This window comes from Aquarana catesbeiana, linkage group LG11 (assembly GCF_042186555.1).
Source record: "Aquarana catesbeiana isolate 2022-GZ linkage group LG11, ASM4218655v1, whole genome shotgun sequence".
Classification (NCBI taxonomy): domain Eukaryota; kingdom Metazoa; phylum Chordata; class Amphibia; order Anura; family Ranidae; genus Aquarana; species Aquarana catesbeiana.
This window is the reverse complement of record NC_133334.1, coordinates 40,705,787-40,729,294: the sequence shown is the minus strand read 5'-3', so window position 1 is coordinate 40,729,294 and position 23,508 is coordinate 40,705,787. Positions and strand designations below refer to the sequence as shown.

Here is a 23,508-nt window from a genome sequence, read left to right as displayed (position 1 = left end):
CTGGAGGAGTAGGTCTTCCTAAGCATACTAAGTTTGCATGTAGACCACCCTAGAAAATGCCCATATGTGATTTTGAGAGAATTTAAATTGAAGTGCTACACCGCTAAGAGGTTCAGATACAACTTTATTCCATTAAATGTCAGGGGTACAATCCAAAAAAGTAGCCAACACATTTTGGGGGTCCAAGCATCCCCTTCATAAGGGCTTGACTGGCAAGAATGTGGACAAGCCAGAAGAGAACTTGACCTACAATTGTATTTTTTCCAGTGTGAACTACAAGCACAGGCCTTATCAGCTGCTGATACGGGCCGTGCTTCTGGTTTGTTCACATTGTTGCCAGTCTTGCCCTGATAAAGGGGGTGCTTAGACCCCCTGAAACAGGTTGGCTACTTTTTTTTGGGATTGTACCCCTGACTTTTAATGGAGTAAAGTTGTATCTGGACCTCTAGTGGTGTGGCGCTTCAATTTGAATTCTCTAATACCCAGAACTATGTAAAATGCATCTCTGTGGCAGTTTTTGATTTTTAGTTCCATACTTCACATATGAGCAAAGTAAAAAGTAAAGATTATTTTTAATTATTTTGCCCTTGTCATGAGGGCCACCAAGGAGTAGAGAGATGTAAGTGGCCTCTTGGAAGCTAGTTGATTGCTTTAGAAGCTTCTGAGTATGTCAGGAACACTGGCCATTGTCTAAATGACCCTTTAGGTACCTGCTTTCTCTGGCACACAAGCAAGATGATGCCAACACTGCACCAAAACTCTTGGAACAGAATGTATATTCCTAATATAATGTGTGTTTGTAGGTAAAACCAGGAATTCCCCTGCAAATTTCAGAAAGTCCTGAAGACCAGGTTATCTAAAATGAGATGAGATGAAGATTAATGTGTTGTGGATATAAATATATAAATATAGGACAGAGTCCCTAGTTCCTAGTCTTTGGACATTGACCCATCACCAAGTCCCTTTCATCTCAGAGTCTACTTCATATTTTTTTCAAGCCATTCCTTGAAGGTGCCAACTTTGGTGTAGCCTGTGTACAAGTCTTGGTGGCAGGTTTTATCATAACCCCAGCTGACCAGTCCCATAAGGTGCCATCTGCTCTCAGAGGATGCAGTTCCCGGCAGTAACACGGCAGCAATACCACCAGTCTCGGAAGGGCAGATGTGAATAGGAGCTCCTGGCACCTGCTTGGCACAAAACATGCTTTCTGTCACGCTGATGGCTATGCCATTCTCCTCATACTGCTGCTCACACAGTAGCGAGTCCACTGGCAAGACAAGACCAGCACGAAGCGTCTCGTTCTTGTAACCTGGTGCCTTGGGGTCAGAGAGAATCCTCCAGCCGCTTGTGACGATCCTGGTGTCCAGGGTGGAAGAATCGAGTTCTGGAGATGAGGTAAGGCAAACCGGTTGCACGTAGTCGCTGACGCGGGCCTTGTCCAGGAGTTTGATGACTGCTATGTCGGAATCCAGTAGAATGGGGTCATAATTGGGGTGCACAATGATAGCTGAGATCTGAAAAAAACACAAAAAGAGATCAGTAAACCAAATAACTGCAGGGATAACCTAGAGCAGGGGTCTCCAAACTTCCTAAACAAAGGGCCAGTTTACTGTCCTTCAGACTTTAGGCATTGGCCATCGGGATTAGAAAATTTCCCAGCATCAGTTGGAGTAAACAATACCCCATCTTCAGGGTCAGTGAGCGGATTTGTCCCCCATAGTTGGTGCCATTGGTAGGAATTGTGTCCCATCATTGGTGTCACTGGGCTCCAATGTTAATGTCATTGGGAGGAACTGTGTCCCATCGTTGGTGTCATTTGTAGGAATTGTGCCCCATCATTGGTAGGAATAGTGCACCATCGTTTGTGTCATTGGGTATAATTGTGCCCTATCATTGGTGTCATCGGTAGGACTTGTGCCCCGTCACTGGTGTCACTGAGCCCCATTGTTGGTGTAATTGGGAGGAACTGTGCCCCATCTGTGTCATTTGTAGGAATTGTGCCCCACAATTGTCATTGTTAGGTATAATGCCCCATCACTGGTGTGATTGGTTGGAATTGGGCCCCGTCATTGGTATCATTGGACCCCATCATAGGAACTGTGCTCCATCATTGGTGTCATTGGGAGAAACTGTTCCCCATCGTTTTTGTCATTGGGAGGAATTGTGCCCCATTATTGGTGTCATTGGGAGGAATTGTGCCCCATCATTGGTAGGAATTGGACCCCATCACTGAGTCATTGGGCCCCATTGTTGGTGTTATTGGGGGGAACTGTGCATCATTGGTATCAGTGGGAAGAATTGTGCCCCATTACTGGTGTCAGTGGGAGGAATTGTGCCCCATCATTGGTGCCATTGGGAGGAACTGCGCACCATCACTGGTGTCATTGGGCCTCATTGTTGGTGTCATTGGGAGGAACTGTGCCCCATCGTTTGTGTCATTGGTAGGAAGTGTGCTCTTTCGTAGGTGCCAGTGAATGAGATAGTACCTCAAGGGCCAGACAAAAATAATATAAAACAGTATAAAACTTACATAAATTAATAAAAAAATAATTAATAATAAAATAATTTAACATATATAACAATAAAAAATTACTTCCTTTTTATTAAATGTATCTTGAAAAGTAATATTTGCTGGCCATCATCTGTAAAAGCTTTTACTCTGGACTGTTTTATATATGTATATATAGATATAGATCTATATCTATATCTTTTTTATTTAATTATTTTCCTTAAAAAATGAATTTTGCCAGCTCAGGCGAACCACACATAGAGCACTATGACTGAGTGTGTGTGTATGTATGACCTCAGAATGATGTTGTGAAATGCATTTTAAAATTGTGTGACTGTCATTGAGAATGTAAACCATCTCTGCGTCTAAGGGGCCCCCAGAACCTGAAGTGTCCCGGGTCCCCCAAGGTCTAAATCAAGCCCTACTATTCACCAAATCATATGTTTCATGGTTAAGGGTAGGACTGACAAGGTATCCTCGTATGAGTAATGCTTTAATTTTGCTGCGATGGGGAGAGAGTCTTTTGGGAAGAGCCACCATTTAAACACAGAGCAGCAAACCATTAACAGAGTCCACCACCTCTATTGTTCCATACAGAGATCTGTGAACACAGCCTGCATCCTATGGGAATGATGCTCCCCATCCCATATACATCCCAGCTCCCAGTTCCCATGGTTACTGACATGCAGATGCTGCTGGCTCTTCTCTTCACGCTCGTCGTCTCTGTAGAATTTTCCCATCACCACTTTCAGATCTGACACCTTGATAATGGTGCTCTTGCCCAGGTCTGTCACACAGTGAGCAGCGATCACCGCCGTGCGCTCGTTTAGCAGAGCCCCGCTGCACACCAGCACCCAGGTGCCCTTCCTCAGGTTGGCACCTTTCACCCCGTTAGAGCGACGGTACAGGGCGGCCTGCCATGGCCAACGCATTTCAGATATGCGCGAGACGGTGAAATTCCCCAGCTTCCCGCAAACTGTAAAGAAAGATAAAAAAAAAAAAAAAATGAATTAGGCAAGAGAAGGAAAAATCGACCATTTGGCTTCTTTTAATAGAAAAGATACAAACTCACTTTGCACATTCAGTTTAAAAAAATTGAAACTTGGCAAGCAGAAAGTGAGACCTGGAGGAGAAAATAGACAAAGAGGCGGCAAGGGAGCAACTGGGCACTGGTTGACCTTGTCCTGGCACTGCTTGGCATTGCAGTAATTACTTATTCATTAAAACTTTTGAGCACACCAATGAGAACAACTTCCTCCTTACTCCATCCGTTGCTTCCTACCTTCCTGGCTGAGGCTGAAACATATCCTATTTGTGTCTTTGTCAAGCTTTAATGCCAACCTTGCTGGATTCCCAATAGGAATATATGGAGAATACAACATGTGTGAATGGAATGGCAATCCATAATCTTGGGAGAGATCTTTCCACGACCAACCAAAATATGGCTGGTAATTATGCGTGTCAGAGCCCTCTTATATCTCATCAAGGTGAAATTCTGAGATAACATGAAGCACATACCAGGGATACAAGATGGTGCTCGCCCACTCCACTTCCCAGTTTTCAGACAGGTCCTCCTGCTGCTCCCTGTGCGTTTGTAAAATTGAGATGCACACTCATACTGCAGCTGTGTGTGAAGATGGTGGTAGCCCTGAGGAAGTTCTAAGGGTGGAAGAGCCGGCTTCTTGGTTGGGTAGATGTCAGTCTTCTCCTTTGTGATTGAACTGGAGTATAGCTGGTGTAGTGGAGTCTCCCTGATTACAAACAAAAGACAGATTTCATGAGAAACCTTCAACTAAATCATATTCTCAGAGGTGCAAACTTGCCTTCAGAGACCCCCACCAACCGTCTAGGATCAAACATAGCAGCAGAGACCTCCAACATAACTCAGCAACTTCAGAGTTTATGGAAAAAAAAATTTCCATAAGGGTTTCCACCAGACGCATAGAAGTATTTTACATGCCATACAGGTCAAGCCAACAGGTTCACTTTAATGCCCTCCTTCCCAGCTGCACATGCTCGCCTTTCCCTTATTCATCCACCACCTTGTTCAGCTGCCAGAAGTAAAGCTGGCCATACAGTGGGCTGAAGAAGAGAAATCTATAAATTCCCCATCTATGCTAACTAGAGTAGATGTGTGAGATTCCCACTGCCAGATGCAGTCACTGTTTGAGTATTCTGAAAGCCAGCAACCATGGCTGTCAGAATACCTAAACAGTGACTGCATCTGACTTGCCGCAGTCACGGTTTGATGGGCTTTTTTCAGCCCAGCTCTTTTGATTTTTCAATCGTTTGTCAAGCTGGATGGTGTTACATAGTGAGGTTGAAAAATAACACCAGTCCATCCTGTTCCACCTGTGGCGTGTGTGCTTGTGTTTATGTCAATAGTACATTGCCCATCTAATAACCCATGGGTCGTTCGACCCTTTGTTCGCCCCCCCAAACCAACCACAATGCATTGAAGCGCTGAACAGTGCTTGGAAACCCTGATTGGCTGAAGCAGTGAAAGCTTCAGCCAATCAGGGCACAGAGCACTGACAGAGTCATGATTGGACACTGTCATCATGACTTTGTCCAATCATGGCTCATTCCCGCCCCACAGTATAAAAGTATTCTTTCAATGGCAGCCATTTTCAGTGTGATTTCGGCATGGAGAGAGATATAACAGGGCTGTGTTCAGTGCTATTAGTTCGTTAGTGTACTATACTGTGCTATTTTGCTTCAATTGTCAGTGTAGAATATTAGTTTAGTGTCAGTCTAGGGATAGTGTGAGTGTAGTGAGGAGAACCATCCATCATCTTTGCTTAGTGTGCAGCTAGATTAGGGACAGCTCAGATAGTTTCACCGTAGTGTAGTGAGACCGTGTCATTCATACATACATTAGTGTGGAGTAGGGACAGCTCAGATAGTTTCAGTGTAGTGCAGTGAGATAATCAGTAATCTTTACATTAGTGTATAGCTAGAGTAGGGACAGTTCAGATAGCGTCAGTGTAGTGACGGTTGAACACCGTCTGTTTGATTGCGTTACTGCCAGTTTAATGGCATTTACTTCTCTGTGCATTACTGCCAGTTTAATGCCATATAGTTTTGCGTGCGACACTGCCAGTTTAACGCCATATAGTTCTGTGCGCGTTACTGCCAGTTTAACACCATTTACTTCTGTATGCCTTACTGACAGTTTAACGCCATATAGTTTTATGCGTTACCACCAGTTTAACACCATTTACTTCTGTGTGCGTTACCGCCAGTTTAGCGCCATTTACTTCTATGTGCGTTAACGCCATATAGTTTTGCATGCATTACTGCCAGTTTAACGCCTTATAGTTCTGTTTGCGTTACTGCCAGTTTAACGCCATTTACTTCTCTGTGTGTTACTGCCAGTTTAACGCCATATTGTTTTCTGTGTGTTACTGCCAGTTTAATGCCATATAGTTTTGTGCGTTACTGCAAGTTTAACGCTATTTACTTCTGTGTGTGTTACTGCCAGTTTAACGCCATTTACTTCTCTGTGCGTTACTGCCAGTTTAACGCCATATAGTTTTGCATGCGTTACTGTCAGTTTAACGCCATATAGTTTTATGTGCGTTACTGCCAGTTTAACGCCATATAGTTCTGTGTGCGTTACTGCCAGTTTAACACCATATAGTTCTGGGCGTCACTGTACGTTTGGCGCATTATATTGCAGTATATTATAGTCTGTGTAGTGTGAGTACTCTAATTAAAGTGCACCAAACACCTCTTTACATTGATTAAAGTGCATCTACGTACAGATTTCAACTTCTTCTTTACATTTGCTTATAAGCACCGCCCCCCCCCCTCCCAATAATGTCTGGGAGGACAACAAGGAGAGGCAGACGTTCCCTTGGCACTGTAATGCCCCGTACACACGGTCGGACATTGATCGGACATTCCGACAACAAAATCCTAGGATTTTTTCCGACGGATGTTGGCTCAAACTTGTCTTGCATACACACGGTCACACAAAGTTGTCGGAAAATCCGATCATTCTGAACGCGGTGACGAAAAACACGTACGTCAGGACTATAAACGGGGCAGTAGCCAATAGCTTTCATCTCTTTATTTATTCTGAGCATGCGTGGCACTTTGTGCGTCGGATTTGTGTACACACGATCGGAAATTCCGACAACGGATTTTGTTGTCGGAAAGTTTTATAGCCTGCTCTCAAACTTTGTGTGTCGGAAAATCCGATGGAAAATGTGTGATGGAGCCTACACACAGTCGGAATTTCCGACAACAAGGTCCTATCACACATTTTCCGTCGGAAAATCCGACCTTGTGTACGGGTCATAAGGGGGCCAGCAACAAATGTGTCCACAGGCAAAGGTGGACGTGGTGGTCAGTCCTCAGGCAGGGCATCATTTCCTCTGTTTAGTGAGTTTGCCTGTTTGACAGGTGCATATCATTGAAATTTTGTACATCAAGGCCAATTCTTGCTTTCATCAAGATTACCTCTATAGGCATACCTCTCAACATTTTGAGATGGGAATGAGGGACACCTACTAACAAAAGTATGTAGGCATAGGACACGCCCCCTGCCACACCCCCTTAAAGGAGAATTAACAAAAAAAAAAGTTAATTAAATCCAGAATTTTTTTTTTTCCACTACTATTCCTTTTATATTGGATTTTAAAATGTACAAATACAGCAATTTAGAAATTGGAGGAAAGGTTTAGCACTGGGAAACACTTTTTGAAAGGTAAAAAGTGCATTTTATATACAATATATAGACCAGACCAAAATGAGGGACAAATAAGGAGGAATGATGGACAGAGGGACATTGCTCCAAATCAGGGACAGTCCCTCGAAATCAGGGACAGTTGGGAGCTATGCTATAGGGTTACGGTGGGAAGGCGCCACCGACACGCAAAGACCAATTTTTCTGCACCTGTTTGACAGATGCATATCATTGCAATTTTTTACAGCAAGGCCAATTTTTGCTTTCAGCAAGATTACCTCTATAGGGTTACGGTGGGAAGGCGCCACCGACACCCAAAGACCAATTTTTACACACCCGTTACTTCTATCCAAAGTCAAAGTGACACCAGAATGTATCCAAAAAATCTCTAATCTTGGTCACAGATCTTCCACTTTATAGGTAGACTAAGGGGACCCCCCAGGCACTATATTGGAAGGATTTTTTCATTTTTATGCTTTCACTTTAAAAATCAAAAAACCACTGCTCATTTAAAAAAAAACGTTTTTCACAAACTTTCTTTTTATTGATACATATCCCCCAGGGCAGAACCTGGACCCCTATAACCATTGTATGCCCAATTACTTGCATTTAAGCCTTCAAAATGGGCACTTTTGACTTTTGATGTTTGGGTCCCATTGACTTTAATGGGATTTGTTATTCGGGTCCAAACTTTCGCAGTGTTTGAAAGTTCTGGTGCGAACCGAACAGTGGTCTGTTCGGCCCATCCCTACTCTCCAGTTGCAGCACATCCTTCCTGAGAACTGGTGCCCAGAACTGGACGGCATACTCAAGATGCGGCCGGCCCAGAGTCTTGTAGAGTTATGTCCGGACCAGAGTCTTGTAGAGTGCGGCCGGACCAGAGTCTTGTTGGCAGGGCTTGGAATTAGCCGAAATCTGAGCCGTGAATGGCCAGCCTAACCCCTGATGGGAGGCGGGGTTTATGATCATGTGACTGCCGTGATTGGCTGTCACATGATCAGAAAGCTCCCAATCACAAGCAGCAACCAGGAGCTTTTCGTTAGCTGCCGGTAACCGTGCTGGGAGCTGTTTATGCAATGTAGTACGCAAATTCATGGGCGTCCAGCGCCAAAGCCCACCCGCCGAGAGGCCGCTTATTTGCGTTCCATCAGTGCCAAAGGGTTAAAGAAATTATCTGGTACTTCTGGCTATAGAGGACCATGTAACTCACAACCCTTATGGCTCATTTACACTCCCCTCAATGGGGAATCACTGCAGTTGCAGCACAATAATGTGGCATTTAGTGGCTAAAACAGGCTTTGAGGAGGGTAAATATCACCTCTCCACTGCTTAACACCTCTGAAAAGTGATTTGAGTTCGGATCAATTTTCAGAGGAGCAGCAACATTTGCTGAAAATGTAAATGAGCCCTAAAGTGTATGTATAGCCAAAACTTTATTAGTTTTGCGTAGAGTAGGTAATACATAAAATCCCTGTTTTCCTGCCTGCATACCACTGTCTCAAAGATGCAACAGAAAAGTGAGAAGGTCTCCCCTCTTATTGGTCATTTAGTAGCGGAGGACCTAAATACCCTACCAGCAGCCAGCATCAGGAGGAAACTGATTACTCTTGCCTGCTGGGAGACACCCGCTGATGGACACTGGAATTACAGCCCTGGTCCTGACAGACAGATTGTATGTGCAAACAGACCACTCTAGGTAACAGTCAGATGCTAAGCCATTATGACTGCAAGGAACTGATATCCAATGAATGAAGTGACGGGCCAGAGGCAATTAGGCTGGGAAGGTAAGGGCTAGATAATATATAATACTGGATGTCCTCCAACCAGAAAATGAAGAGGGCTCTACCTGAATTGATCCAAAAGGGGTTAATGATTTTGCTGCTTATTTTCTTTATATGGCAAAGGTAATATTAGGTCATATCATTTTAATTTTTCATTAGTTTACTTATGGAAATGTGACATGGAATTTCTTGGTTAACAGTTGTGTATAATCTGTTAGTGACTTATAACGATCCCTGACGGCTTTACACAGCATCAAGATGGATTACATATGGCATGATACAGAAACCAAGAGACAAAATGGATGACATAATGCCGGATTATCCAGAACACACACAATCCTCTTTTTTTTTTTAAGATACAACTAACAATGAATTTCATGTTTAGTGAAGAGATCTGGACGGCTTACAACAAAACACCGAGAGAGCTCACCGGGACTGAACCTGGGACGGAAGGACTTTCTGGCGCACCAAGTCTGGGATCTTCGGCTCCCGGCAAGCTAAAGCAAAGAAATGGTTAAATGTCATTGCTGGTAAAAAAAAAACTATTTTCAAACAATTGTCACAATCATGTATTTCCTTTTCTTTTTCTGAGCAGCCTGTCCTTGGATCAATGTATGTACAAATACCACAAGCAGCAGACCAAAGGTGGTTGAGTCCAAAAAAGGCTTTAATTGTTCCAGGTAAATCAAAAGAAAAGGTGCTCAACGCCTTACAATTCATTTTCCCTAACCACTTGCCTATTGGGCACTTTTTAAATTTTTCCTAAACAAACTAAAAAAGACCGAAAACTTTGAAAAAAACAACAACTTTTTCGTACTTTTTGTTATAAAATTTTGCAAATAAGTAATTTCTTTTTCATTGATGTACGCTGATGAGGCTGCACTGATGGGCACTGATGAGGCTGCAATACTGAGGCTGCACTGATGGGCACTGATGAGGCTGCACTGATGAGGTGGCACTGATGGACACTGATAAGCTGCACAGATGGGCACTGATGAGGCTGCACTGATGGACACTGATGAGGCTGAACTGATGAGGCTGCAGTGATAAGGTGGCACTGATGGGCACCGATAAGCAGCACTGATGGCCACTGATGATGCTGCACTGATAGGCGGCACTGATGTGCTGGACTGATGGACAATGATTTGCTGCACTGATGGACATTGATGAGGCTGCACTGATAGGCACTGATGAGGCTAAACTGATGAGGCTGCAATGATGAGGTGGCACCGATGGGCACTGATAAGCTGCACTGATGGCCACTGATGAGGAGGCACTGATAAGGCGGCACTGATGGGCACTAATAGACGGCACTGATGTGCTGCACTGATGGGTACTGATATGCTGCACTGATGGACAATGATTTGCTGCACTAATGGACATTGATATGCTGCTCTGATGGGCACTGATGAGGCGGCACTGATGGGCACTGATAAGCTGCAATGATGGCCACTGATGAGGCACTGATGAGGCTGCACTGATAAGGTGGCACTGATGGGCACTGCTGTTCTGCACTGATGGAAACTGACATGCTGCACTGATTGGGCTGCACTGATCATCAGGGTACTGATTATCAGTGTATATGTTCCCGGTCACAGGGAACCGATAACCGGAATGTGTTTACATATGATGAGCTGTGATTAGACACAGCTGATCACATGGTAAAGGGCCGCTGTGATTGACTCATTACCTCAATTTGTGATCAGCTGCGTCTGATGGACACAGTAATCACAGAGCGTGCCCCGGGGGCGCGCAGGGGGGGGGGGGGGGGGGGGCGGGGTTTTTTCAGAGGACAATAGATGCCCTACTAGAATTGGATAGCCTTGCTGTAGCTGTCTTTTCTAGCCCAGTCAGAAAGTGGTTAAAACACAGACACAGCCTGAGTAGAAAAGCCTGACCAGTATGTATCAAACAAGGTCCCTTGCTCTATGCAGGGAAGCAGGGATATCTCTGCAGAAGTCCGGCATGTCCCCTGATGAATCAGAACTGGAGTTCTCCAATCAGCTTTGATGATTGGAGAGCTCTAACTTTGACTTTGACGCTGGAGCCGGCCAGAGCAGGGTATAAGGTAAGTGATAGAGCCAGCTCTGTACAATCTAGACATAATGAGCTTTTAACCCTTGCAATGCATGGTTGCATTTTTTAAAAATTCCTAGAGTTAGGCTTTAAGTAAAGATATAAATATTACATTTCCCGCATAAGGTCAGCCATACATGGTTTTGAATCTGTCCTGCTGAACTGGGCCAACATTTGAACCGTTTAATGGGCAGGCTGAATGTACCAAGTTGATCGATCAGTCAACTTGGGTACAACCAGCCTGCCAGGTTTTCTTGCCCACCGGGAGAAGACAATTGCGGATTCCCCTGTCAACACTGTCTGTGTTGATGGGGGAATCGTGCAAATTTCTTTCCTGCAACCCATGGAACCCAAGAAATTTGAAATTTGCCTGGTTCTTCTTAATATAAGAAAGATTTATATTAAACTGATTGTAAAGATTTTTTTTTAATAACAGACATGTCCTACCTACCTGCTCAGTGCAATGGTTTTGTACAGAGCAGCCCAGATCCTCCTCTTCTGGGTCCCACGCCGGTGCTCTTGGCTCCCCTATCTTCCGAGTGCCCAAAAGCTGCTTGCTATGGGGGCACTTGTGTGGGCTTGATCCCAAGCCGAGCGATGGATGTCAATTAACACACACAGAACGGCTCGGTCAATGGCTCCCACTGCTGCCTCCATGTCCAGTGAGGAGAGATAGAGCAAAGGGAGATGCTGCTCTAGGGCACAGCGCTGGATCAAGATCGGGCACAGGTAAGTATATGGGGGGCTGGGGGGTTGGAGCTGAACACAGAAGATTTTGTTTTTACATGCAGAGAATACATTAAGGTAAATAAAACCTTCTGACTTTGACTTTAGAACCACTTTATTTACAACTCAGACACTTTAAAAAAAAGTCTCAATTAATTTAATAAATACAGACTAATTCAGAAGTTTTATGCTTGAGCTTTTTTATAATGTATGATCATTTGTTTTTGTCTTTTTAGCTCATAGCAATCTACAATGCCTGCCCAACAATGCACTTAATGCAGCCCTAATCCCACGATGGGAGGGAAGAGGGCACAACACAAAGCCTTAAACATATTTTTTTGATTATATTCAGCAATTACCCTGAAAGGAAGAATGAATTACACTGAAAATATCCACTTCCAATTTGTCTGTGTATGTTTAATCCGGATAAAGGAGTCAGACAGACTGAGTGGGAAAGACAGCAGTGGTCCTTATCCAGCTCTGTGCCAATTAAGGGGGTGGCATGTCTCGATATAAAGCTATGAATACGTAAACATACGCTGACTCTTGCAGCTTACTCTATACACTTGTAGCAGACGGGAAGACTTCTGGTCATTGGGTCTATACTGGACCCAGTGCTCCTAACTGCTGTCCAAAGCTCTGGCCACCTTGAACCAGTGACTGTTTTTCTTAGCTCCTTGACCTTTTGCCAGGACTCATGATCTCTGTATTCTGACTTCTGTACTCGGGTGACAAGGCTTCACCTCCCTTGTCTCTAATCATTTGAGGGATCATCCTTCCTGATCTCCTATGATGGCCTGAGCTAACACTTCCTTGGAAGAGCACCAGTCTCCTAAGAAGACTAACACAACCCAATTACTTCTATATATGCCTTTTTTTCTCAGAGATGAGGTGCAGGTACTCCCCCCTTCAGGGCCAACCCCTATCCTCCATCCTCTACCAACCACCATTCCTTGGTCCCCCACGCCTTCCAATAACGCCACTTTCAGAGAATACAGAAGTACAATATCATTTTGTGGTGCTAAGTAACTTGTTGGAATTTGGTAATGATAACAAGAAAAGCAGTAAAATAGATTGCCCAAAGCCAACAACAATAGACTCCCCCAGCAACAATAAACTTCCACATCCAACGTTATATGTCCCAGCAGCTAGCATCAATAGACCCTTTAGTAGACAAGTAGACAGCAACAATACACACCTCCCTCAACAGTAGGTCCCTCCCAGCAACAAATGACCCCTCCAACAACAATAGATCCACTACCAGAAACAATGGACCTTCCTAGCAACATTAGCCCCCTCTCAGCAGCCAGCATCAAAAGACCCTGCTCCAGCACCCCTTGCCATTACATACATTCAATGCTGGAGGTGCCAGGGCTGTGCTCCCCTGCTGAACAAAAAGCCCTGTATATATATATATATATATATATATATATACACACACACATTGTAATGTAATTCTCCTTTGAGGAGGTTAGCCTGTGATGAAAGTACGATTTAGGTGGACTTGGTTGTGATCCTAGGCTTCTGCCTCTCTACTCCAGATGGATGGATCGTTCATCAGAAGTACTATTCTTGGTTGTTGGGTTAGGAACGCCTGGGTACAAATGGTCATCTAGCTTGGTGTTTTTTGTTTTAAATGTTATTGTTTAAGAACAGCCATTCTCAACCAGGGTTCACTAAAGCCCTAGGGTTCATCCAGAGGTTTGCAAGGGTTCCTCGAGCTGTGGCTGATTGACCTCCTTTTTTGATGATGTCTGCATAGATCCAGGGCCAACACCACTTGGCAAAGCCAGCAGCATGACATCAATTATCTTATTAGCTGTCAGTAATGGTGGTATTCTGACCACCACTGTCAGGGTTGCTTTCTACTGACCACCAATTTAAGAGATTTTTTTCTCTTTGACCTCCAATAATTTGGTTTTGGAAAGGGTTCCCCAGGACCTAATAACTGATTTAGAGCTTACTCTGGGGTAAAAAGATTGACAAAGATGGTTAAGAACATCCGGTACAACCAATGCACTTCGGGGTAAAGGCATCTCCCTTTTTTTGGTGTAAAGTGTGTTCGTTTGTAATACATTCTGGACAAATATTGCTAGAAAGCTTAGGCTCAGTTGGTCTGAAATGTCAGCATATTCTTGAAAAAGTGAAGTTGGCTGAAACATGTTGACTATACTTGATGTTCTTAACCAATAAAGATTTTTTAAAAAAAGTTAAATTGTTTGTACGAGGCATTCCTACCCCCCCACACACAAAACAATGAATCACCTGCCAATGAGTCCCCCTTATCTTCTTCTCCCTGCCTGCATACTCTACATTGGTCAGGAGAAGACTGCAACATGCAGCAACCTCCTTCCAGGCACAGCCCCTAATTGGTATCATGTAACATAGGAGATGATTTACTAAAACTGAAGCGTGAAAAATCGGGAAACCAATCAGCTTCCAGGATTTATTGTCAAAGCTTCATTGAACAAGCTGGAGTTAGAAGCTGATTGGCTACCAAATTTTGCACTCTCAAGTTTTAGTAAATCAACCCCAACCCCAATCAAGCCCAATATCTTCAAACTTTTTAAGCAGAGATGAAAGTAATTTAAAGGATAACTTCACCTTTGGGAACATGTTCCCAATGCTGAAGCCGCTGTCCGCTGCCCTCTTTCCCTGTGGCAGCAGTACGGTAAGAAGTTTTTAAAATCAGCGCGCCCATGAGGGGACTTCACGCACACGGCCGCATCATATATTTACACAGCTCTGTGTGTGAATGAACTACAAGCCCCGGCATCCTTTGCGGTTGTCGGCTTGTAGTTCTCTATTAACTACCAAGGCTGGGGAGCGCTGTGGTAGTTCATTGATTTGCTCCTGTCAGTGTATCTGCCTTTATACTGACAGGTCTGCAGAAAACCTGCATGGAACCAGCAATCTTCTGATCGCTGGTGCAAAGCTTTACAGGCTCCTAAAGAAAAATAATAATAAATGCACATTTTACCTGCAAAAAAATGTGCATTTTTTATTATGAACTTATCCTTTAATTGGAGCTAGCATCAGATTGGAAATTAATAACTGTTTTTTAATCCTTTAATTACCAGATGTCCATGTTGGTTAGATTCCCAGGCCAAACTGATGACTTTGCAGATGGCACTGCAACCTGAAGGTGCCAGGGTTCATCTGCAGGCTGAAGGTTTTTTGTTTTTTTTAATAAAGCCCCTATGTCCGTGATGGCGAACCTTGGCACCCCAGTTGTTTTGGAACTACATTTCCCATGATGCTTACGCACTCTACAGTGTAGTTGAGCATCATGGGAAATATAGTTCCAACACATCTGGGGAGCCAAGGTTCGCCATCACTGTCCTATGTGATCACTATGCCATGGCTGACATAGCAATTGCATGATTTGGAACAACTCTGGTTCCCGATCATCAGTGGGGACCACAGCAGTCAGTGACAGCTGGAATTGAGAGCCAGAAGCTGTGCAATGTATTTACTCTCATGAGAGAAGGAGCATGAAGGGGGGGTGTTTACATTAGTAAACGTGTCCCCAGCAAGTTCACAAATAGTAATTTATTTATATAATGTAATATTTTCTCTTACCTTTGATACAGACAGGTTGTTTCCCAGACCATTGCCCTGTTTCCAGGCATTTTCTCTCCTGGTTTCCACTGAGGACATCAGAGTTGTTACAGAAGTAATGGATGGTGGACCCTACCGCCACTTTATTCCCAACTCTTTGAAACTCCTGTTCTGATAATTTTCTATATCCGTTCAGTGGAGGTCCTGGATCTACGCAGCTCTTTTCTTCTATTACTAAAAACAGAGGAGTGAAACAATAAAACTACAAAACTAGAAACCATTTAAAACATCTCTATTCACAAATACTCTATATATCTCATACATGCTCCAATATTGTGTTATGATCGTTTAGAGCAGGGGTCTCCAAACTTTCTATACTGTCCTTCAGACTTTGAGGGGACCGGACTATGGCCAGTGTGAGTAGAAAAGCCCCGACATCAATGGGAATAAACAATGCCCCGTCATTGGGAGGAACAATATCCCATCATTGGTATCATTGGGAGGAATAGTGCCCCATTGTTGGTATCAGGGGAAGGAATAGTGTCCAATCATTCGTATGTAGCAAGGTCCCAGGCCTCCTTTAGTCTAATGAGAACCTCCAGAGCCAAGAGCTGAGGACATCCTTCAGTATAAAGTGGGTTGTAAGGCATAGTGGGTGTAGTGTAAGATACTGTAGATTCATGGGTGCCAGACACTTCTTGAATGCAAAGAGATTTCTCTTGAACAGAACTGTGGGAGAGAGGGTTTAGGTCCAGGACACCCTTAAGGTAGTTGCAATGTTAATTGGCAGACTCCGAGACTTCTACAGGTAAACAGACATGCAGGGAAAAGCATCCAGCAAGACACCACATCTGCATGTGTAGAAATGCTGTCTCCAATGGCAACAGTCTTAGATTAGATATATTGCATAGAGCAGGTAAGTATAGAGATGGTTGTTATTTAAAAAAAAATAAAAAATTCTTTAGCTCCCTTTCACACTGGTGCAACTTGTCATGCAATTTGACGGGTCAAATCGCATGACAAGTTGCACCCTTTTATCAGCAATGGCACTGTTCAAATCGGTGCGACGCCAACTTTGCAGTGCCGCGTTGATTTAAAAAGTGGTTCCTGCACTACTTTTGGCGATTTCAGGTGCGACTTGCATAGACATCTGTGCATGCCGCTGCACCTGATGTTGCACTGACATGCAGCTTTGAAATCGTGCAATTTTAGATCAAGTCGTACGATTTCAAAGCCACATTCAATGTGAATGAGGGATTAACTCACTAGTGCCCAGTCAAAGCTGAAATATTTTCAAATATTAATGAACATTTTTATAGAATACGTAAACCCTTTTAGATGCATTAATCTTTCCACCTTTATGCTCTGTGTCATTATGTATGTTACTTATTCTCATGCATATCACATATGCAAACAGTTTGGCTCTCAGCATGTAATTAAAATCCCCACAATGCACTTTTCTGTCATCCCATAAGTGCAGTTACACAAGTTTAAATGCATTTACAGTACGTGTCTGTAAAGTTCTATTGGATGCAATCAGATGCTCTACAGAAATAGGTCAGAACACGTAACACAGTTATAATGTACTTTTCTTGTATGTACTAACACATTCAATTGGAATTATTTTGAAGTAGATTGGGTTAGTATTATTTCATTTAACTGTATTTTATGTGTTTTGGACTATATGTATCTTCATGATGAAGCTATTATCTTCATTGCTCACAGTTGTTATTTTACCAGAAATGTGAAGAACATTAAAAAGTAGCTAAGTAGCTATTAACATTTATACAAAACTGATGTTTTATATATATATATATATATATATATATATATATATATATATATATATTGGGGCAAAAAAGTATTTAGTCAGCCACCAATTGTGCAAGTTCTCCCACTTAAAAAGATGAGAGAGGCCTGTAATTGTCATCATAGATATACCTCAACTATGAGAGACAAAATGTGGAAACAAATCCAGACAATCATATTGTCTGATTTTTGAAAGAATTTATTTGCAAATTATGGTGGAAAATAAGTATTTGGTCAGTATCAAAAGTTCATCTCAATACTTTGTTATATATCCTTTGTTGGCAATGACAGAGGTCAAACGTTTTCTGTAAGTCTTCTCAAGGTTGTCACACACTGTTGCTGGTATGTTGGCCCATTCCTCCATGCAGATCTCCTCTAGAGCAGTGATGTTTTGGGGCTGTTGCTGGGCAACACGGACTTTCAACTCCCTCCAAAGGTTTTCTATGGGGGTTGAGATCTGGAGATTGGCTAGGCCACTCCAGGACCTTAAAAATGCTTCTTACGAAGCCACTCCTTCATTGCCCGGGCGGTGTGTTTGGGATCATTGTCATGCTGAAAGACCCAGCCACGTTTCATCTACAATGCCCTTGCTGATGGGAGGAGGTTTGCACTCAAAATCTCACGATACATGGCCCCATTCATTTTTTCATGTACACGGATCAGTAGCCCTGTTCCCTTTGCAGAGAAACAGCCCCAAAGCATGATGTTGCCACCCCCATGCTTCACAGTAGGTATGGTGTTCTTTGGTTGCAACGCAGCATTCTCTCTCCTCCAAACACTACAAGTTGTGTTTCTACCAAACAGTTCTACTTTGGTTTCATCTGACCATATGACATTCTCCCAATCTTCTTCTGGATCATCCAAATGCTCTCTAGCAAACCTCAGACGGGCTCGGACATGTACTGGCTTAAGCAGGGGGACACGTCTGGCACTGCAGGATCTGAGTCCCTGGTGGCGTAGTGTGTTACTGATGGTAACCTTTGTTACGTTGGTCCCAGCTCTCTGCAGGTCATTCACTAGGTCCCCCCCGTGTGGTTCTGGGATTTTTGCTCACCGTTCTTGTGATCATTTTGACCCCACGGGGTGAGATCTTGCATGGAGCCCCAGATCGAGGGAGATTATCAGTGGTCTTGTATGTCTTCCATTTTCTAATTATTGCTCCCACAGTTGATTTCTTCACACCAAGCTGCTTGCCTATTGCAGATTCAGTCTTCCCAGCCTGGTGCAGGTCTACAATTTTGTTTCTGGTGTACTTCGACAGCTCTTTGGTCTTCACCATAGTGGAGTTTGGAGTGTGACTGTTTGAGGTTGTGGACAGGTGTCTTTTATACTGATAACAAGTTCAAACAGGTGCCATTAATACAGGTAATGAGTGGAGGACAGAGGAGCCTCTTAAAGAAGAAGATACAGGTCTGTGAGAGCCAGAAATCTTGCTTGTTTGTAGGTGACCAAATACTTATTTTCCACCATAATTTGCAAATAAATTCTTTCAAAAATCAGACAATGTGATTGTGTGGATTTGTTTCCACATTTTGTCTCTCATAGTTGAGGTATACCTATGATGACAATTACAGGCCTCTCTCATCTTTTTAAAGGGGTTGTAAAGGTAAAATTATTTTTTTTTAAAAATGACAAACATGTTATACTTACCTTCACTGTGCAGCTCGTTCTGCACAGAGTGGCCCCGAACCTGGTCTTCTGGGGTCCCTCGGCGGCTGTTTCAGCTCCTCCCCGCAAGCATTCACCACCTTAATGCGAGCTCCCTCGCATGGTGGTGAGTGCTTGCGGGCGTGCTATAGCCGCTCGCTGTATCACTCGGCCCCGCTGCTTTCAATCCATCCACTGCAGCCAATCAGCGACCAGGCTGAGCTGCAGTGGAGATGACGAGAACGAGCAGCGAAGATTCGAGGCGTCAGGTAAGTAAAACGGGGGGGCTGGGGGCGGCGGTATTGTCAAAAGTTTTTTCACCTTAATGCATAGAATGCATTAAGGTGAAAAAATTTTTACCTTTACAACCCCTTTAAGTGAGAGAACTTGCACAATTGGTGGCTGACTAAATACTTTTTTGCCCCACTGTATACACAGTGGGGTCGGAAAGTATTCGGACCCCCTTAAATTTTTTACTCTTTGTTATATTGCAGCCATTTGCTAAAATCATTTAAGTTAATTTTTTTTCCTCATTAATGTACACACAGCACCCCATATTGACAGAAAAACACAGAATTGTTAACATTTTTGCAGATTTATTAAAAAAGAAAAACTGAAATATCACATGGTCCTAAGTATTCAGACCCTTTGCTCAGTATTTAGTAGAAGCCCCTTTTGATCTAATAGAGCCATGAGTCTTTTTGGGAAAGATGCAACAAGTTTTTCACACCTGGATTTGGGGATCCTCTGCCATTCCTCCTTGCAGATCCTCTCCAGTTCTGTCAGGTTGGATGGTAAACGTTGGTGGACGGCCATTTTTAGGTCTCTCCAGAGATGCTCAATTGGGTTTAAGTCAGGGCTCTGGCTGGCTGTGATATTTCAGTTTTTCTTTTTTAATAAATCTGCAAAAATGTCAACAATTCTGTGTTTTTCTGTCAATATAGGGTGGTATGTACATTAATGAGGAAAAAAATTAACTTAAATGATTTTAGCAAATGGCTGCAATATAACAAAGAGTGAAAAATTTAAGGGGGTCTGAATACTTTCTGTCCTCACTGAATACAGTATATATAGTCTAATGAATAGTATCTATGCTTAGTGTAACAAAAAAACTATCAATAATAATTAACAGTGTTGAAGCACCAAAAGAAAGCTCTATTTGTGGGAAAAGAAGGACATACATTTTGTTTGTGTACAACGGCCGCGCAATTGTCAGTTAAAGCGACGCAGTGCCATATCACAAAAAATGGCCTGGTGATTAAGGGGGTAAATCCTTCCGGGGCTGAAGTGGTTAATAAGCAAATTTTCACCACAATAAATAAACAAAATATGAAACAAAACCAATATTCATTACCTTTAAAAGGAGCTACAAAGCAGGCGCTTGCATCAAACAGCTATGTTCATAATAAAGCACTGAGTCATTTTTCATATAACAGGTTCTTTTTACCTCCTGTATGGCTGACAGACTGTAATCCTATTGCAGCTGCCTACATGCAGAATATATGTGAGATTTCTAAATATACAATGTCTCTGTACTCACTCCTATAGATGATAACCTTTGCAGAGCTCCAAATACTGCAATACAATGTACAGCCAGAAGAGATTTCAAGTTAATCCCCAAGTGACACCCATGTCACCGGAAACCGATCTGAAGCAACAGAATATTCTCTGAATCATGAAAAAGACTCACATCAAAAATTCAATTATAATGAGCCAAGAAAGGAGTGACAGAACCCATCTGGATGGTGGAATTAATGAATAGAACGGCCATGAAATGTTCATGTACTCTGATCATTAACAATGTGACACACTTTTCTCCCTGTCCTGGTAAATTGTGCAGGAAGTCAATCATAGGCGGTCTGTCCCTTCTGTCACTCCACGGCAGTTAAATTAGACTCAGCGATTGAGCTGTAAAGAGAATCTCAGCAGTGGTCCTCTGAGCCCTTGCATGAATGGGGATTGAGCAGGTTTAGGTATGTCATTCAGATATAAAATATATATATATTTATTGTAATGTTCTATGTAGTTCCAGTAATATAACATGATAATCAGGCCTTTCTGATGTCCTACAACTAACAACTAGTACCTATAGTAGTCAGATGGGTTGTTATAGCACAAAGAGGTTTCCATCTTGTTGGAACTAAGATTCTTTAGTGCAATGGTCTCCACGTTGTGGCCCTTTGCTTGCTTTTTTCCAGCCCTTGGGGCATTATTCATCCACTGATACAAACAAAGGGGCATCATTTCTAACACCCGTAAAGAGGCACAATCCCTCCCAATAACACCAACAATGAGGCATAATTACTCCCAATGACCTAATGACCCAATTACACCAACAATTGGGCCCAATGACACAAATGATGGGGCACAATTCCTTCCACTGATATCAACGATGGGGCCACTATTACTCCCACTGACACCAACGATGGGGCACAATTCCTCCACATTACTCCAACAATTGGGCCCAATGACACCAATAATTGGCCATGAATCCTCCCAATGACACCAATGATGGGGCACAATTCCTTCTACTGACGCCAAAGATTGGGCATTGTTTTTTCCCACTGACGTCAGGACCTATTCTACTCCCAATAGCCACAGGCCAGCCCCCTTAAAGTCTGAGGAACAGTAAATTGCCCCCCAGTTTAAAAAATTTGAGACCCCCTGCGTTAGAGGTTTGTATGTAAGTCTTGTGTTGAAACCATTGGCCAAAAATAGAGGAGGTCCCCAAAGCTTTAATGACATGGCATCCTTACAGTCCCGCTGAAGGGTGATTATTCTTCCCCTGAAACGTGTTGGCTCCGCATTAAAATCTTTTGTACTGTTTTGGAATACGTTTTTGTCTGGACGTTCAACTTCCAGGGTAGTGATTCAATCTTAAGCTGGCCATAGATGGATAATTTTTTTTGTTCAGCCAGAGGAACGATGAATAGATTCCTGCATTCACATAATCAAGATGGATAGAGACATTCTCCGTGCCAAGACATTGTATTTTGGGACTCTCCACTGTCAGAATAGATTGATCAAAGGCTGCAGCCCATTGGCTGTAGCAGCTGATCAAGAAAAATTTTCCAAGCCTGTTCAACAGAAGTCAATTGTTAGATCAACACACATGAATCGAAATTTAGCCAAATTCAGCCATTGCCTGCTGAACCAACCACATTTCAAACCATCTATGGCCAACTTTAGACTTTAAGCTAGAGAACAATCAAATAAAACTATCAAATAAAATAAACTAGCAGTGCGGGACCTGATTCCTGGCTTTCTTCAAATACAGGTTGGTTGTGGTTCTTGTCAAATGGATCTGGGCTGCTCTGAAAAACACAAAGTGGGGGAATATTCTCACAGGAGGGTGATACACCCAACTCGAGAAGTTCACATGAACAGAAGGAACATATTGCCATATGATCAGTTCAAAAGTCCATATAACTTTTATTTTTGACAATAAAGTCACAAGCAGTAGAAAAGCATTAGCCAACCCATTTCTGGGGTCAAGAAACCCCCCCTTCATCAGGTCTTGACTTAACCGTAGATATAGTTGATAATTCTTTGGAGGTGTCACGCAAAAGCTTGCGGTGGGAAAAAAACTGTCCCACAGACTTTGAAGCTGACCTTGATGTGCTGTTTAAAACTGAATTGCATTCATATACCGATATAGGTTTGGGCTTTGAAGATGACTAACAGTACCGTAAAGAGGAATGTGTGTTCTTACTTGAACATTGGTGTATATTTCTTCCACATCTTTGCAATATTTCAGTATGAAACTTTGCCTCTGTGCAGGAGCTTCCTGTTATAAAGACCAATCACTAATGCTCTCTCAACTTGTGCAAGGTGACTGTTTTTATCTCTGCCCCTTCTTTAATTTTCTGCAGGCAGCCTGTAGTGGGCAAACCTGCTGAGTCCCTCATACAGCTCTGCTTTCTGTACAGGCTATGTACATGTCAGGACTTGGATCACCTGCTGGTGGCACTGTGGTTCCCTGGCTGGAGGGCTGTAATTTCAGTGTCCACCAGCAGGTGTCTCCCAGCAACCAGAAGATCCCTGTAATCAGTTTCCACCTGATGCTGTCTGCTGGGAGAGTATTTAGGTCCTCCCCTATTAGTGTCCCTCACTCCACCATGCCCCCCCCCCCCCAACCAGGATACAGTCCACTTCCAAACTAGGCACAGTGGAGCGAGAGGACCTAATAGGGGACAACCTAAATACCCTCCCAGCAGCCAGCATTCCAGTGCACACAAAGTAGATTTAATCATTTGTGTCTATTAAGAAATATATTAAAATGTAATTGTGCCTGGCATTCAGCTTTAACATGGTCAGGCACAGGCTTCATATTTGTCTTGGATTCTCCAACAATGCAATCTTCCTGTCATAATACAAGGGTGGTCCCTCGCACCTTTGTGTGCTCCAGCTCCTCTTGTTAAATTTTCCACAATATAAAATTCAGAAGGGAGAGTGGATGTCCCTCATAATGGGTACAGCAAGAGTGAAGGAGCAGGAAGCTCAGTTCTCACTAGTAGAGTCAAATGGTTTAACTCTCCAGCATCTTCCAAATCCTGAAAAATCTATTTTTGGTGGACTTTATTCTAGTAACTTTATAAATTTATCGCCCCAGTGCAGCTATAGAATTGCAGGTGTTCCGCAGTTGGGGAGACATTTTGTTGCTGAGTATACTTCAGAGTATATCTGTAATACTATCAATCTTATAT

General features: G+C 43.0%; 1 protein-coding gene across 1 annotated transcript in view; it reads right to left on the bottom strand.

Annotated features, from left to right (window-relative positions):
* Window positions 1-555: 555 nt before the first annotated feature.
* PAMR1 (peptidase domain containing associated with muscle regeneration 1) overlaps window positions 556-23,508 on the bottom strand; it is an 83,942-nt gene continuing 60,989 nt past the window's right edge. The window contains exons 7-11 of the mRNA XM_073604199.1: window positions 15,368-15,580; window positions 9,414-9,480; window positions 4,028-4,260; window positions 3,193-3,485; window positions 556-1,514 (exon numbers count right to left, since the gene is read on the bottom strand). Of these exons, the coding sequence (XP_073460300.1) occupies window positions 978-1,514; window positions 3,193-3,485; window positions 4,028-4,260; window positions 9,414-9,480; window positions 15,368-15,580 (1,343 nt within the window). The 3' untranslated portion in view covers window positions 556-977. The remainder of the gene's footprint in view (window positions 1,515-3,192; window positions 3,486-4,027; window positions 4,261-9,413; window positions 9,481-15,367; window positions 15,581-23,508) is intronic.